Source organism: Octodon degus, unplaced genomic scaffold, assembly GCF_000260255.1.
Source record: "Octodon degus isolate 3935 unplaced genomic scaffold, OctDeg1.0 scaffold00184, whole genome shotgun sequence".
Classification (NCBI taxonomy): domain Eukaryota; kingdom Metazoa; phylum Chordata; class Mammalia; order Rodentia; family Octodontidae; genus Octodon; species Octodon degus.
The window spans coordinates 2,085,069-2,097,360 of NW_004524760.1; the positions used below are offsets into that span (position 1 = coordinate 2,085,069).

The window sequence follows — 12,292 nt, forward strand, 5'->3', positions numbered from 1 at the left end:
AGTACTGCATGCCGTGCCAGCACCCCCATGCAATGCTGGCCACCAAAATTGGGCGTAATGGTGCATGCCTGTAACCTCAGTACTGGGAGGCTGAGACAGGAGGATCACTACTAGTCCAAATTGTGTAGTGGGACCCTGCACCAAACAAACAAACAAACAAACAAATAAATAAATAAATGATTTTTAAAAAGTTATCAAAGGAGCCTTAATCATTAAATGTAAATCCAGAGAAGTGGATAACATTGAAGATTCCACAAAATTTTAAAAGTATATAAATCTTTTTATCCTTCTAAGTCAAGTTACATTTTCCTTTGCATTTCCCAGTCTGTCACTCCCACCAAACAAGGGTATATAGGTTCTTCAGTAAGTCATACCGGAGCTTAGGTTCCTTGAGGGCTGTCAGCCTTTCATCTTAGAGAAGAGGATGTAAAATACTGCCCACAGCCAACCGCAGGTTACCAGCCTAAACACAGATCCTTGTTCAGTACATGAGTTAATAATATAAACTATTTTAAATTATATTTTGTATTATTGAATTAAGATGAATGTGCGATACTTAAACTGACACTGCTTTGTTTCAGACCCAGTAAAGAGAAAACTGGCCATGTGAGTGACTCAGGAGCATCTGTCATCAAACATGGACTCAGTATAGAGAAGCCCTTCATGCAGGTTCATTATTTAAAGGTAAGAACATCTAGTGGCAGGAGGCATTGTGACAGTGCAGCATATATTAAGTTATATGATGAAGATTAGTAACATGGCTGAGGCAAAGCAAAAATACCATCCTCAGTGCAGTAATGTCTGGGTGGAACTGGAGAGTGCATTCAGTAAAGCACTTCCCATGCCCAAAGGGGGCCACGCTAGGAAGGCTTGAGTCAAAGGAAGCGGAGGTGTCCCTGCCCTTTTCCTCTTCCCGTGTGGGTCAGCTTTGAAGAGCAGAACCTGCGCATTGCTCTCAGGTTCTGTGAGATGGTGGGAGTAATAAAGTAAGCTATTCCTGGAGCCAGTGCAGTGTGGAGTGGACCTCTCCTCCCTTTTGGCTGGAGATAGCTGTCCAAGCTGAATGGAGTCAGACAGAGTTGATGAGGAGCTTGCCAGAGGAGTTGGAGGCTCTGTAGTTCCTCCTCAGTTCCTACTGTGGGCTTCCTGGTCAGAAGGTACTGGGCAGCCCAGGAAGCTGAAGTGGTGCTTGTGAGCTGTGCCCTGTGCAATGGGCGAGGTGGAGTGTGCATATGTTTTTGCACTTCTGTGATGAACCCACAGTGGACATCTCTCTTTCTCTCTCTCTCTCTCTTCCAGGGCTACTTCCTCCTTCGGTTCCTTGCCAGAAGACTTGGGCAGGAAACTTATTTTTCATTTTTAAGAAAATTTGTGCACAAGTTCCATGGGCAGTTGATTCTTTCCCAGGTAACTTATAGGTCCTCATAAGTTCATTCTATGTACTTGGAGGGGATGTGACATTTGGGGATTAGATTATCCTAGTATTAAAAACAGAAAAAACACTTTTTCCATTTCATGCCATGAGAAAGATAATGAAGTGGACACAAGGAGAGTTGTCTTAGGGGGAGGGTGAACTCCCTGTTGTTTGGGAACAAACTATTACCCTGAGCTGCCTGTACACAGTGATGCAAATAGATGTACCCAAGGGACCTTAACAAAAACCAAAGCTATCCTGCTGTTCTCTCTACCTGAGATAATCTTTCCAAGCTTCTTACTCTTTAGTCTGTTTTGTGCCACAAGCTCAGAATCAGTCTAGCTAAAGATAAGTCTCATCCTTTCTACCTCTTTGTCCTTTTCACTGTATTCAATATCATTGCCATTACCTAGAATTATATTTTCACTTGTAAAGTATTTGTTTCTTTTCTATCGCTTTCACTTTATGTATAAGCTCAAGAAGGCAAGCATCTTCCCCACCCCCGGTCTTCAGTATCTGGCTGGTATACAGTAGGCATGCCAGAAAGATAGATGAATACACTAATAACAAGACACGCTGAAATAATCACATAACCTGACCACAGCTCTCAGAGAAGACCCTGTAAGCGCCTCTGAGTATGGAACCAAGCAGCACACAGCAAGAAGGCTAACAAAGAACAAGAGGCTCCAGAAGCAGAGCTCAGAGTGGAGAAAGGATAGGTGATGTGTCCTTTGCAAAAATTTGGCCAAAGAGTACTTTTGATGCTTGATTATTGTGCTCATACTACCATAAGACACATTATCCACAGTGGTAGATATAAAGGATGTGCATGTATAATCTGGACACATATGGAGGGAATGCCACATCCTTCAGTTTTTCTCTTACCTCCTTTGGTGAGTAAGTTCATTGTTTTTCTGTGAAAACTTTATTGAGATAAAGCTCACCATTTAAGATATACAAGCTAAGTGGGGTGTGGTGGTGCACACCTGTAATTCCAGCACTTGGGAAGCTGAGGCAGGAGGATCTTTGGGAGTTCAAGATCAGCTTAGGCTACAAAGTGAGCTCAAGGCCAGCCTGAAATGCATGGTGAGACCCTGTCTTAAAAACACAGAGAGAGAGAGAGAGAGAGAGAGAGAGAGAGAGAGAGAGAGAGACAGACAGACAGACAGACAGACAGAGACAGGCAGACGGGCAGACAGGCTAGTGGCTTTTAGTACATTCACAGATTGCACAATCATCATCATCTAATTTTAGAACACTTCCATCCAACCCAAAAGAAATCATTGCTATCATGAAAAGAAATGATTGCTATCATGCCTCCATTTTCCCTTTCCCTCTATTCCTTGGAAACCACTAGTCTTTTTATCTCTATAGATTTTGTACTCTGGGCATTTCACAGAAAAGAATTGTATGATATATAAGCTTTCGTACGTGACATGCTTGCACAGTTCGTGTAGCGTCCATCACCACTTCATTCCATTTTCTTTGTTCTTTTTTTTTTCTTCAGGACCGGGGATTGAACTCAGGCCCTTGCGCTTGCTAGGGAAGCGCATATTCTACTGAGCCACCTCCCTGGTCCTCTTTGTTTTTTAATATTAGGACTCCCTATGTGGCTAAGGCTGGTCTCAGTCTTCTGCGCCTACATGATCCTCTTCACTAGTGTCAAACTCCTGGGCTCAAGTGATCCTTCTGCTTCAGTTCCTAAATAGTATTCTTTCTCTTAATTTTATAAATTATGGTATATATACATGACATGAAAGCTGAAAATCTGAACCCATTAAACAGTTATTTTCCATTCTTCTCTCCCTCCACACCCAAGCCTCTGGCAAGTACTGTTCTTTTTCTTTCTATGAATTCAACTACTATGAGAGCCTCATGTAATTAGAGCCATTTGTCCTTTTGTGTCTAGCTTCCCTGACCTTGCATAATATCTTCCAGGGTCATCCAAGTGATAGCAATCAGAACTTTCTTCTTTTCTGACACTGAATAAATATTCCATAGCATGTATGTATCACATTTTGTTTATCCATTCGTCTGCCCATGACATTTGGTTTATTTCCATCTTTTGGCTGTCATGAATAATGAGACTATGAACATTAGTTATAAATATTTGCATGAGTCTCTGTTTTCAGCACTTGTGGACTTATATACAGGTGTGGAATTACTAGATTATGTGATCATTCTCTCTTCAGTGTGTTGAGGAGCCGCTATCCTGTTTCCCATAACAGCCGTACCATTTCACATTTATAGCTGCAGCGCAGAAAGTTTTCCATTTCCCCATATATACTTACTTTTCAACATTTGTTGCTGTCTCGCCCTCTCCCCTAATACCTGAAACCACTATCCGAATGGGTATAGAATTATATCTCTTGAAGGTTTGGATTTTCATTTCTCTGGTAGCTAATGATGTTGCCTGCCAGCCTGCCTGCCTCTCTCTCTCTCTCTCTCTCTCTCTCTCTCTCTCTCTCTCTCTCTTTCTTTCTGCTGGGGGGTTGGAGTAGGATGGAAGATATTGAGGATTCAACCCAGGGCCTTCTCACTGAGCTACACTTGCATGCAGCCTTTGAAGAAATCCTTTAAAAAAAAAAAATAAAAAACTTTTACTTTGAGATAAGATCTTGTTAAATTACCCAGGCTGGGCTCCAATTTGTGATTGTTCTGCCTCAGCCTTTCAGAGTGCTGGGATTATAAGCACATGCCACTATCCCCAGCTATGCAAATGTAATTTTTGATCATTTGTATATCTCCTTTAGAGAAATATCTGTTCAGATTTTTTGCCTATTATTGAGTTGTCTTTTATTATTGGCTTATAATAATATTAATATATTCTGGATATAAGTCCTATATCAGATACATGATTTGCAAATACTTTCTCTCATTCTGTGGATTGTCCTTTCTCTTTTTGATAGGGTTCTTTATAACATAAAAGTTATTATTTTTTTACACTGGATTAAGGATAATTTATTGTTTATATGTACAGAAAACTCAAGAGTACACTTAGCCTATTTAGTGGCAAGCTCTTTAGCTTTTGCTTTCTCCACCTTGGCAATATGATCCACAGAGTTTGGACCCAGAGCGTTGCCTCCCCAGTGATGATGGATCTAATTGTATCTGTCATTGTAGTTGGTCCTGATGGTCTCCACCAGTTTAGCCAGTGGGCCTTTGTCTTCTGAGTTGACTTGCATGAAGGCAACAATGGTACAGGTCTTCCTGGAGACCAGATTCCCCAGCCTGACCTTCTCCTTGATGATGCATTAAGGGACCCCCATCTTGTGACACAGGGCAGGCAGGAACATGACCAGCTCGATGGGGTCCACTTCATGTACAGTTACTACGAGCTGAGCCTTCTTGTTCTCTACCAGAGTGGTGACAGTGTTGACACCTGCTCTGAGAACTGGTGGCCTCTTCGTGGGGACATCCCCTTTGCCAGCAACTTTCTTCTCTGCCTGAGCCAACAGCCTCTGCTTCTTGTCTTGCTTGGTCTCTGGTCTGAATTGTGGGTGAGCTTAAGCAGCTGGGTAGGTGTTTGGCTGTCAAAGGCCTGGGTGAAGTGGTTAATTGCAGGGGCCACCTTCAGTCGCTTATATAGGATGGCCCTATGTCCCTGCATCTGGATGTAGCGGGGCCATTTGACAAAGTGGATGAGGTCTCTCTTGGGCTGGATGCCCTGTCCAATGCCAAAATTCTTTGGCCTCTTCTCAAACAGAGGATTTACCACCTTCTTAGCCTCCTGCTTCTTTATGACAGCAGAGGCTGGGGCCACTTTCTTGCCCTTGGCCTTCTTCCCTTTTGGCATGTTGGCTGGCTGACAGAAAGACAGCATAAAAGTTTTTAATTGTGGTAAATTCAGTTTATCTCTATGATTACTTGTGTTTATAAAGTGTGCCATATCTGTGAAGACACTGCTTCATGAATGTTCATGATTTGCTCTTGTGTTTTCATCAATGAGTTTAGTAATTTTAGATCTTATACATTTAGATTTCTGATCTGTTTTGTATACATTTTTGTATATGATGTGAAGACAATAGTCCAACTTCATTCTTTTGGATATGAATATCTAGTTGTTCCATAGCTAATAAATGAAGAGGCTATTCTTTTTCTTCGTTGAATTGTCTTAATACTTTTGCTAAAACCAATTGACTATTAATATAAGAATTTATTCTGGGGCTGGCCAAATAGCTCAGCGGGGGTTTGATCCCTGGGCCTGCTGTCCTGGCTCTGCTCCTGGGGCACGCTGAGATGGCAGTTGAGACTGGGTGTGGTGGCTCATGCCTGTAATCCCAGCTCTTGGTAGGCTGTAAACAGGCATTTCACTATGAGTCTGATCTAGTAGTGAGACCCTGAACACCCCAAAGACCCTTCCCTAAAAATTAAAAAAAAAAAAAAAATTCATTTCTGCACTGTCAATTCTGTTGATCTATTCCTATCTTTATGCTAGTACTAGATTACTTGGTTATTGTAGCTTTGTATTTGGAATTTTATTTTGTTTTGTTTTTTGAGATAGGATGTCTCTATATGGTTCAGGCTGGCCTTGAGCTCATCGTGTAGCACAGACTGACCTTAAACTTGCAGCAACTCCTGTTTCAGCCTCCTGAGCTGAGATTAAATGTGTGTGATACCACGCCCAGCATTGAAGTGATTGGTTTGTCAACTGCTACATACTCTACAAAAATTCAAGTAGGCTGGGTACAGTGGTACATACCTGTAATCCTTAGGTATTCTGGAGTCTGAAGCAGGAATATCAGAAGTTCAAGGCCAGCCTGGGCAATTTAGAAAGCCTATGTCTCAAAACATTTTTAAATGGGCTGAAGCACTCAATTTGTGGGGTTCTTTCTTTAACATGAGTGGGGCTTGGGTTGAATATCCAACATTGACCAAAAAAAAATCAAGCAATACAGAAAAGTACAAAGAAGGATTTAAAGTATCAAAATTCCATCACTCAGAGTTACCTTTTGTTAATATTATGTAAACATATAATTGCAGAAATAACACTTTCCATATGTTATATAGAAATGATGTGAATGCATATATATATATATATATATATGCATGGTATGTGTGATACATGTACACATGTGTACAAACCAGTCATTAGACAGGTATGATGTCATAAAATAGGACTGTACTGTGGGTATTTGAGTGGAGGGCAGTGCTGGGCATTGAACCCAGGGCCTCATGCATACTAGGCAACCATTCAGTTAGTAAGCTCCAGCTTCAGGCCCATCTGTGTTTTTTAATTAAATGTTTAAAATTGTCTTTATTCAAACTTAATAAATGAAACATTAAAAATGAAGTAAAGAACTTTCCGAACTCCAAATTAATGTAAGAGAGATCATTTTCTTAAAAAAAGTGTTGTATGGTTAAGAAATATTACCAAAAGCATGTTAAGAGGTTGTAATTGCTGGACTTTTTCCCCCTTCATGTAAGTATTTCACATTAGAGTGCATCAGATTATTCATGGCTGTAAAGATGAGGAAATGAGCAGTTATATACTTTTACTACTTTCTCTATTCTAAATTTTTCTTACTTGTTAATTTTATATAGTCAAGGTTTATTTCATTAACAGTATCTTCTATAACCATAATTTTCACAGTTGAGTAGTCCTAGCTCTATGTTTAAAGGATTTCAGTGTTCACCACCAATCATTTTGTCATGCTTCTGTATTCATGAATATTTTATTTTGATTCAAGTCTTTGTTGGCTGAATTTCATTATCAAGTTGATGTTCAAGTTGTAGTCACACAGGCCGTGAGACTTCTGAGGGTTTTTAAAAAAAATTTTTTTTCATGTATTTGGTGCAGGGCCAGGGATATAGTTCAGTGGCATGAGCACCTGCCTGGCAAGCACAAGGTCCCAAGTTCAATCCCCAGAGCTAGTAAAAAAAAAAAAAAAAGAATGGCATGTATTTGGTGCAGTTTGGAATTGTAGTGATTCTCCTGTTTTAAGCCTCCCCAGTGCTGGGATTACAAGCGTTCACCACCACACCCAGTCTCTATGCCCTGCTCAGTGCACCTGGGGGCAGGGGTGGTACAGTATGTGGTGTGGGGGATTGAACCTGGATCCCTGTGCTTGCCTAAGCAAGCGCTTGGTCAGCTGAGCTATCTTGCTGGCCCTCTTCTGAGCTTTTAATTCTAGAGAATACTTGTTTATTGTCTGCACTAGAATTGCAGACTGGCTAGGTTTAACATTCTTGGGTCACATTTTTATTCCTAAGAACTTCATAGACATTGCTTAATTGCCCTCTGTCATTAAATGCCATGTGAAAATCACCCACTTCTCACCCTTTGTACCAGTTAGATGATAGAAGAATTCTTTATCTTTGAAGCTTAATAATTTAATTACAAAACCTGGGTTGATGCCCATGACTCTGTGTTACCCATCCCTCCAACAGTAGGTATGTTTTAGCCTTAGATTTTATTTAGGGGAATTGTCTTAATTGTATCTTTGAACATACTTTTTTTCTTCCTTTCAAGGCTTTTGAACTTCAAGGTTACCAGTTACTATTTTGTTACATCTTATTTGTTCTCCATCTCTATTTTTTTTTTTTTTGGTACCAAGAATTGAACTCAGAACTTTACTCTTACCAGGAGCTTGCTGTGCCACTAAGCCAACCCCTTCCTCCACTTATTTACCCTCTATTTCTTTGCTCACTGCTCTTTTTCTTTTTCATGGTCTATGTTTGCATCAGGTGACCTCTTTTTTAAAAAAATATTTATTTACTTATTTATTTATTTGGTACAGGGTCTCGCTATGCAGCTGAGACTCGTAGTGATCTTCCTAACTCAGCCTCCCCAGCTCTAGGGTTACTTCCAGTTTTGGTGGCTGGCACATCATGCCTGGGGGCTCCAGGGTTTGCATGGCATGTGGTAGCAGGGATCAACCCCAGGTCCTTGCGCTTGCTAGGCAGGTACTTAGACCACCAAGCTATCTGCCCAGCCCCAGGTGACCTCTTTTTTATTAATGTTACTTTCCTTAATGTCTGTACTTTGCTGTTTTGTTTCATGAGTGCTCCTATATTGGTATTATTTTTTGCCTTAATTTATTTCATTTGCCTTGAAATCATTGTTTTTACCACATTTTGTTCTTTTGTCACATTGAGCTTTCATTATACTGAAGTTGTATTCTTATCACATGTTTTTGTTAATTTATTTCATAGTGTAAGTTATCCACAGAGAATTTTCTTCTGTTTCTTGGATTACATTTTCTTCAAGATTGGATTCTTAGCTGGGTATGGTGGTATACACCTGTAATCCCAGCACTCCAGAGGCAGGAGGATTATTTGGAGGTTGAGATCAGCCTGGGCTACAGCTCAAAGCCAGACTGAAGTAAATAGTGAGACACTGCCTCAAAAAGTTTTTTTTAACTTTTTTTTTTTTTTTTTTTTTCCAGTACCAGGGATTGAATTTAGGACCCTGTGCTTGCCAGGCAAGCACTTATTCTACTGAACTATCTCCCTGGCCCATGCATTTTATGTAATACTTTTTTTGGTGTTGAGGATTGAACCCAAGGCTTTTGCACAGAGCTACACTACTAGCTTTTATTATTATTGTTATTATTATTATTGTTGTTGTTGTTGTTTGGTGGAACTGGGGATTGAACTCAGGCCCTCGTGCTTGCCAGGCAAGTACTTATTCTACTGATCTATTCACTGGCCCCTGATTGTCTCTTTTAAATTTATTTTTTATTTATTTATTTTTTACATTTTATCTATTAGGTACAGAGTCTCACTGTGCAGCTCGGACTGGGTGTGACCCTCCTGTTTCAGCCTCCCTATTGCCAAGATTACAGGTGTGTGCCACCACGCTCTGTCTTGGTGGCCAGAATAGCATGCAGTACTAGGGATCAACCCGGGTCCTTGTGCTTGCCTACTTAGGCACTTAGACCACTGAGCTATCTCCATAGCCCTCTTTGTCTTTTAAATGCTATGCTTTTTATTTCTCTATGGCTTATATTTGTTTGCATAATTGCCATGCTTTTTGTTCCTTCTCAGCATGGACAGCACTGTCCTGACCTTTTATTTATTTTCATATATTGGAACATTATCCTTACTCTTTCCCAAATTGTTTTAGGCTTTTCTTCCACTGAGCTACGGTTTGAAACTTGGGTATTATGCATGGAGAAAGAGAAAAGCTCCAATGTAGAGGTTTATAGCTTTCATTGCAAGGATTAGGCTTGGCTATTCTTGAAACTTTGTTAAATGTCACCTTCTAAGATTCTTGGGACATAATATGGGTGTAAATTTTCCAATTGTAAGTACTCTGTCAGTTAATACTGCTTCTCTGACTCAGTTGGGGGCCTTGGAACTTCTCCAGTTCATCAGAAGGTCATAGGCCGTGGTTTATTGCCCACATTTTGCTCATGTCTCTCCAGCAAGCATTTCCTGGCCCTGCATAGTCAAAGAAGAAGAAAGACAAATATAGTCATGTTTCTTTCCAAGTGTGTGGGTATTTGTGAAAATTTGTGGGATTTGGGCAGTTCATCAGCACTACTACTGCTAAGCACGAATTTGTGGGGAGTATAGAGGGAAAGTTAGAAACAGTGTTGGAATCTTATGTTTCTTTGCTTGGTTCCTCTTTTCCAAGTTTATCATGGGAGGCGCTGCCTCTTTCCTGTTTGAATGCTTGTCTCAGTTACTTCTTACTCGTTGCTGGGATAAAGTACTTCCACACCTAAAATTAAGGAAGGAAAGGTTTATTTAGCTCATAGTTTGTGGAGGTTTCATTCTATACTCGGTTTTATGCTCCCAGGCATAGTGACACATGGCAGAGAGTAGCAGTTCATGGCAGTAGAAGACAGCGAAGAGCAAAGGGAAGCATAGCAGCTGTGGCTTCTAGCAAGCCCCTCTCCCCTCCCTGTATTATAAGTAGGCTACGCCGGAGTGGGTGTGTAGAACTCACACAGTGACCTCGCTCTCCTCTTGCACAGAATGAGGATGCTTACAAACTAAGAACCCTGGCTCTCTGTTGAGTCACCTAATTAAACTTCTAAACTTCTCAAGTTGACACAGTGTATCAACCAATACAATGCTATTGGTCAAACTTGTGCTATTTAAATATTTAAATTAATTAATTAATTTGAGACAAGGTTCTTGCTGTGTGTCAATCTCCTGAGTTCTAGTAATCCTCCCACTTCAGCCTCCAGAGTGCTAGAACTACAAGTGCATGCCACCACACCCAATGTTATTGTGTCTGTGTTTAGTGGACGTGGTTTTGCTTACATCAGTAGTTATTGAAGAGGAAAAGCTATTGCCGTTTCTTTACTCAGATGTCTCTCTGCTTCTTCATATTTCAACTTACCTTTTCCTCCTTTCTGTGTATTACATCTGCCCAGCATTTCACAATGAGGATCCTTCACTGCTGCTAAAGTCTCTCTCTTGAGTTTAACAATGACAGATTCCTGACAGTCTTCTTTCATTTTCACCCTATCAATCTTGTTCTTGCTTCAACATTTTGATTGTGTTTTACCTCTCCTAGCTTTTCCTCATGACCATGCTAATTATTCAGGAAAATATTGAACACAAATTGTTAGTTCTGTGTAATTATCAAGCTAGTGTCGGTTTATCCAATAGAATCCACATGTACCTGATGAATACTTTCATCAGGAATAAAAAATAATTACTGAATTAACCACATGCCAAATCAGTGTTAGTTTCTTTAAAAACTTATGATGCTTAGTTTATTGTTGTATGTTAATCAGAGTAAGGTGTTTATATGATTAGCATGTAGGTTATTAGGAGAGTAGAAATGAAAATATTCTCAAGGAATATGTTTTCTGAATGAGGCATGGGCTTGTAACTGTTGCTAAGAACCTCGATAAAATTCCATCCTGTGTTCTCCTCAAAACAGTTATTTTATTTCTTTTCTCTTTGATTTTTATTTTCAGGCAAACTAAGGAGGTGACAAACTAGGACCTCCACTAGTTGTAGATAGCTGACTTTGTGAATAATCTTAGATTTGGCTAGGAGAGAAGCCCTCCTTGTCCAACTAAGATTTGTAAGTAGTTTCACATGACCACCAGCACACTGAAAGATTGAAGACAGGCAAGAACTTAAAAGAGGTAGTGGGAGAAGAAATAATTGTGAGACACCTATTTCTTTTTATTTTATTCTGTTCTATTGAGTGGGGAAGAGCTTCTGTCACAAGCCCACTCAATGCCAATTTACAAAAGGAACCATGAAAACTGTTTTATGCTTAAAAATTGGGTCTCTATAAGGAGGTAAAAAGGCCGTGTTGGATCAGTTCCACTGATACAGACACTGCCTGGATGAGTAACTGTCTTCATGAATTGAATGGAGTGCAGGACAGAGGCCCATGATGATGGGTTGGTTGGTAGCCTCCGAGTAACTGCTGTGTTGCCTACAGGCCTCAGCTCTGAGGACGGAAGAGGCAGTTACTCCTGTATGCTTACCTAGTAGGAGTTAGGACACTACCTTTCTTGCAGAGCTTCTTGAGAACCTTTTGTACTTACGTTGTATTTACAAAGAAGTCAGGGTCATGGTGCTTTGCAATCTTGTTTACAAAAATAAAAGGAGTCCAATTGTAATTGCAAAATACAGAGGGACAGAATTAAGGTTAACTGTGAATTTCCTGCTTCTCATGCAGTTAAATTCTCTCTCTTGCCATTAAGTTAATGTGATTTTTTTCCCTCACATAATTTGAGCATAAATTATCAGGCCAATATGAGATAAGTCAGTGTGGAGGATAGGGAGATAATGAAGTGGAAATCATTGAGAAGTTATAATTATAGTAGGTAGATTTTTAAGATACAAAAATCCTGTCAGTAAGTCAGTGAAAAAGTACTCTACAAAGTTAATCCACTAATATATTAGATTTATATGAGTCTATTAATATACTAGATTGTGATAAATGAATTTCAGATT

At 40.0% G+C, this 12,292-nt stretch overlaps 1 protein-coding gene across 1 annotated transcript in view; it reads left to right on the forward strand.

Moving 5' to 3' along the window:
• CUNH9orf3 (chromosome unknown C9orf3 homolog) overlaps positions 1-12,292 on the forward strand; it is a 404,210-nt gene that overhangs the window by 261,096 nt on the left and 130,822 nt on the right. Inside the window, exons 8-9 of the mRNA XM_004643795.2 lie at positions 582-684; positions 1,300-1,407. Of these exons, the coding sequence (XP_004643852.1) occupies positions 582-684; positions 1,300-1,407 (211 nt within the window). The remainder of the gene's footprint in view (positions 1-581; positions 685-1,299; positions 1,408-12,292) is intronic.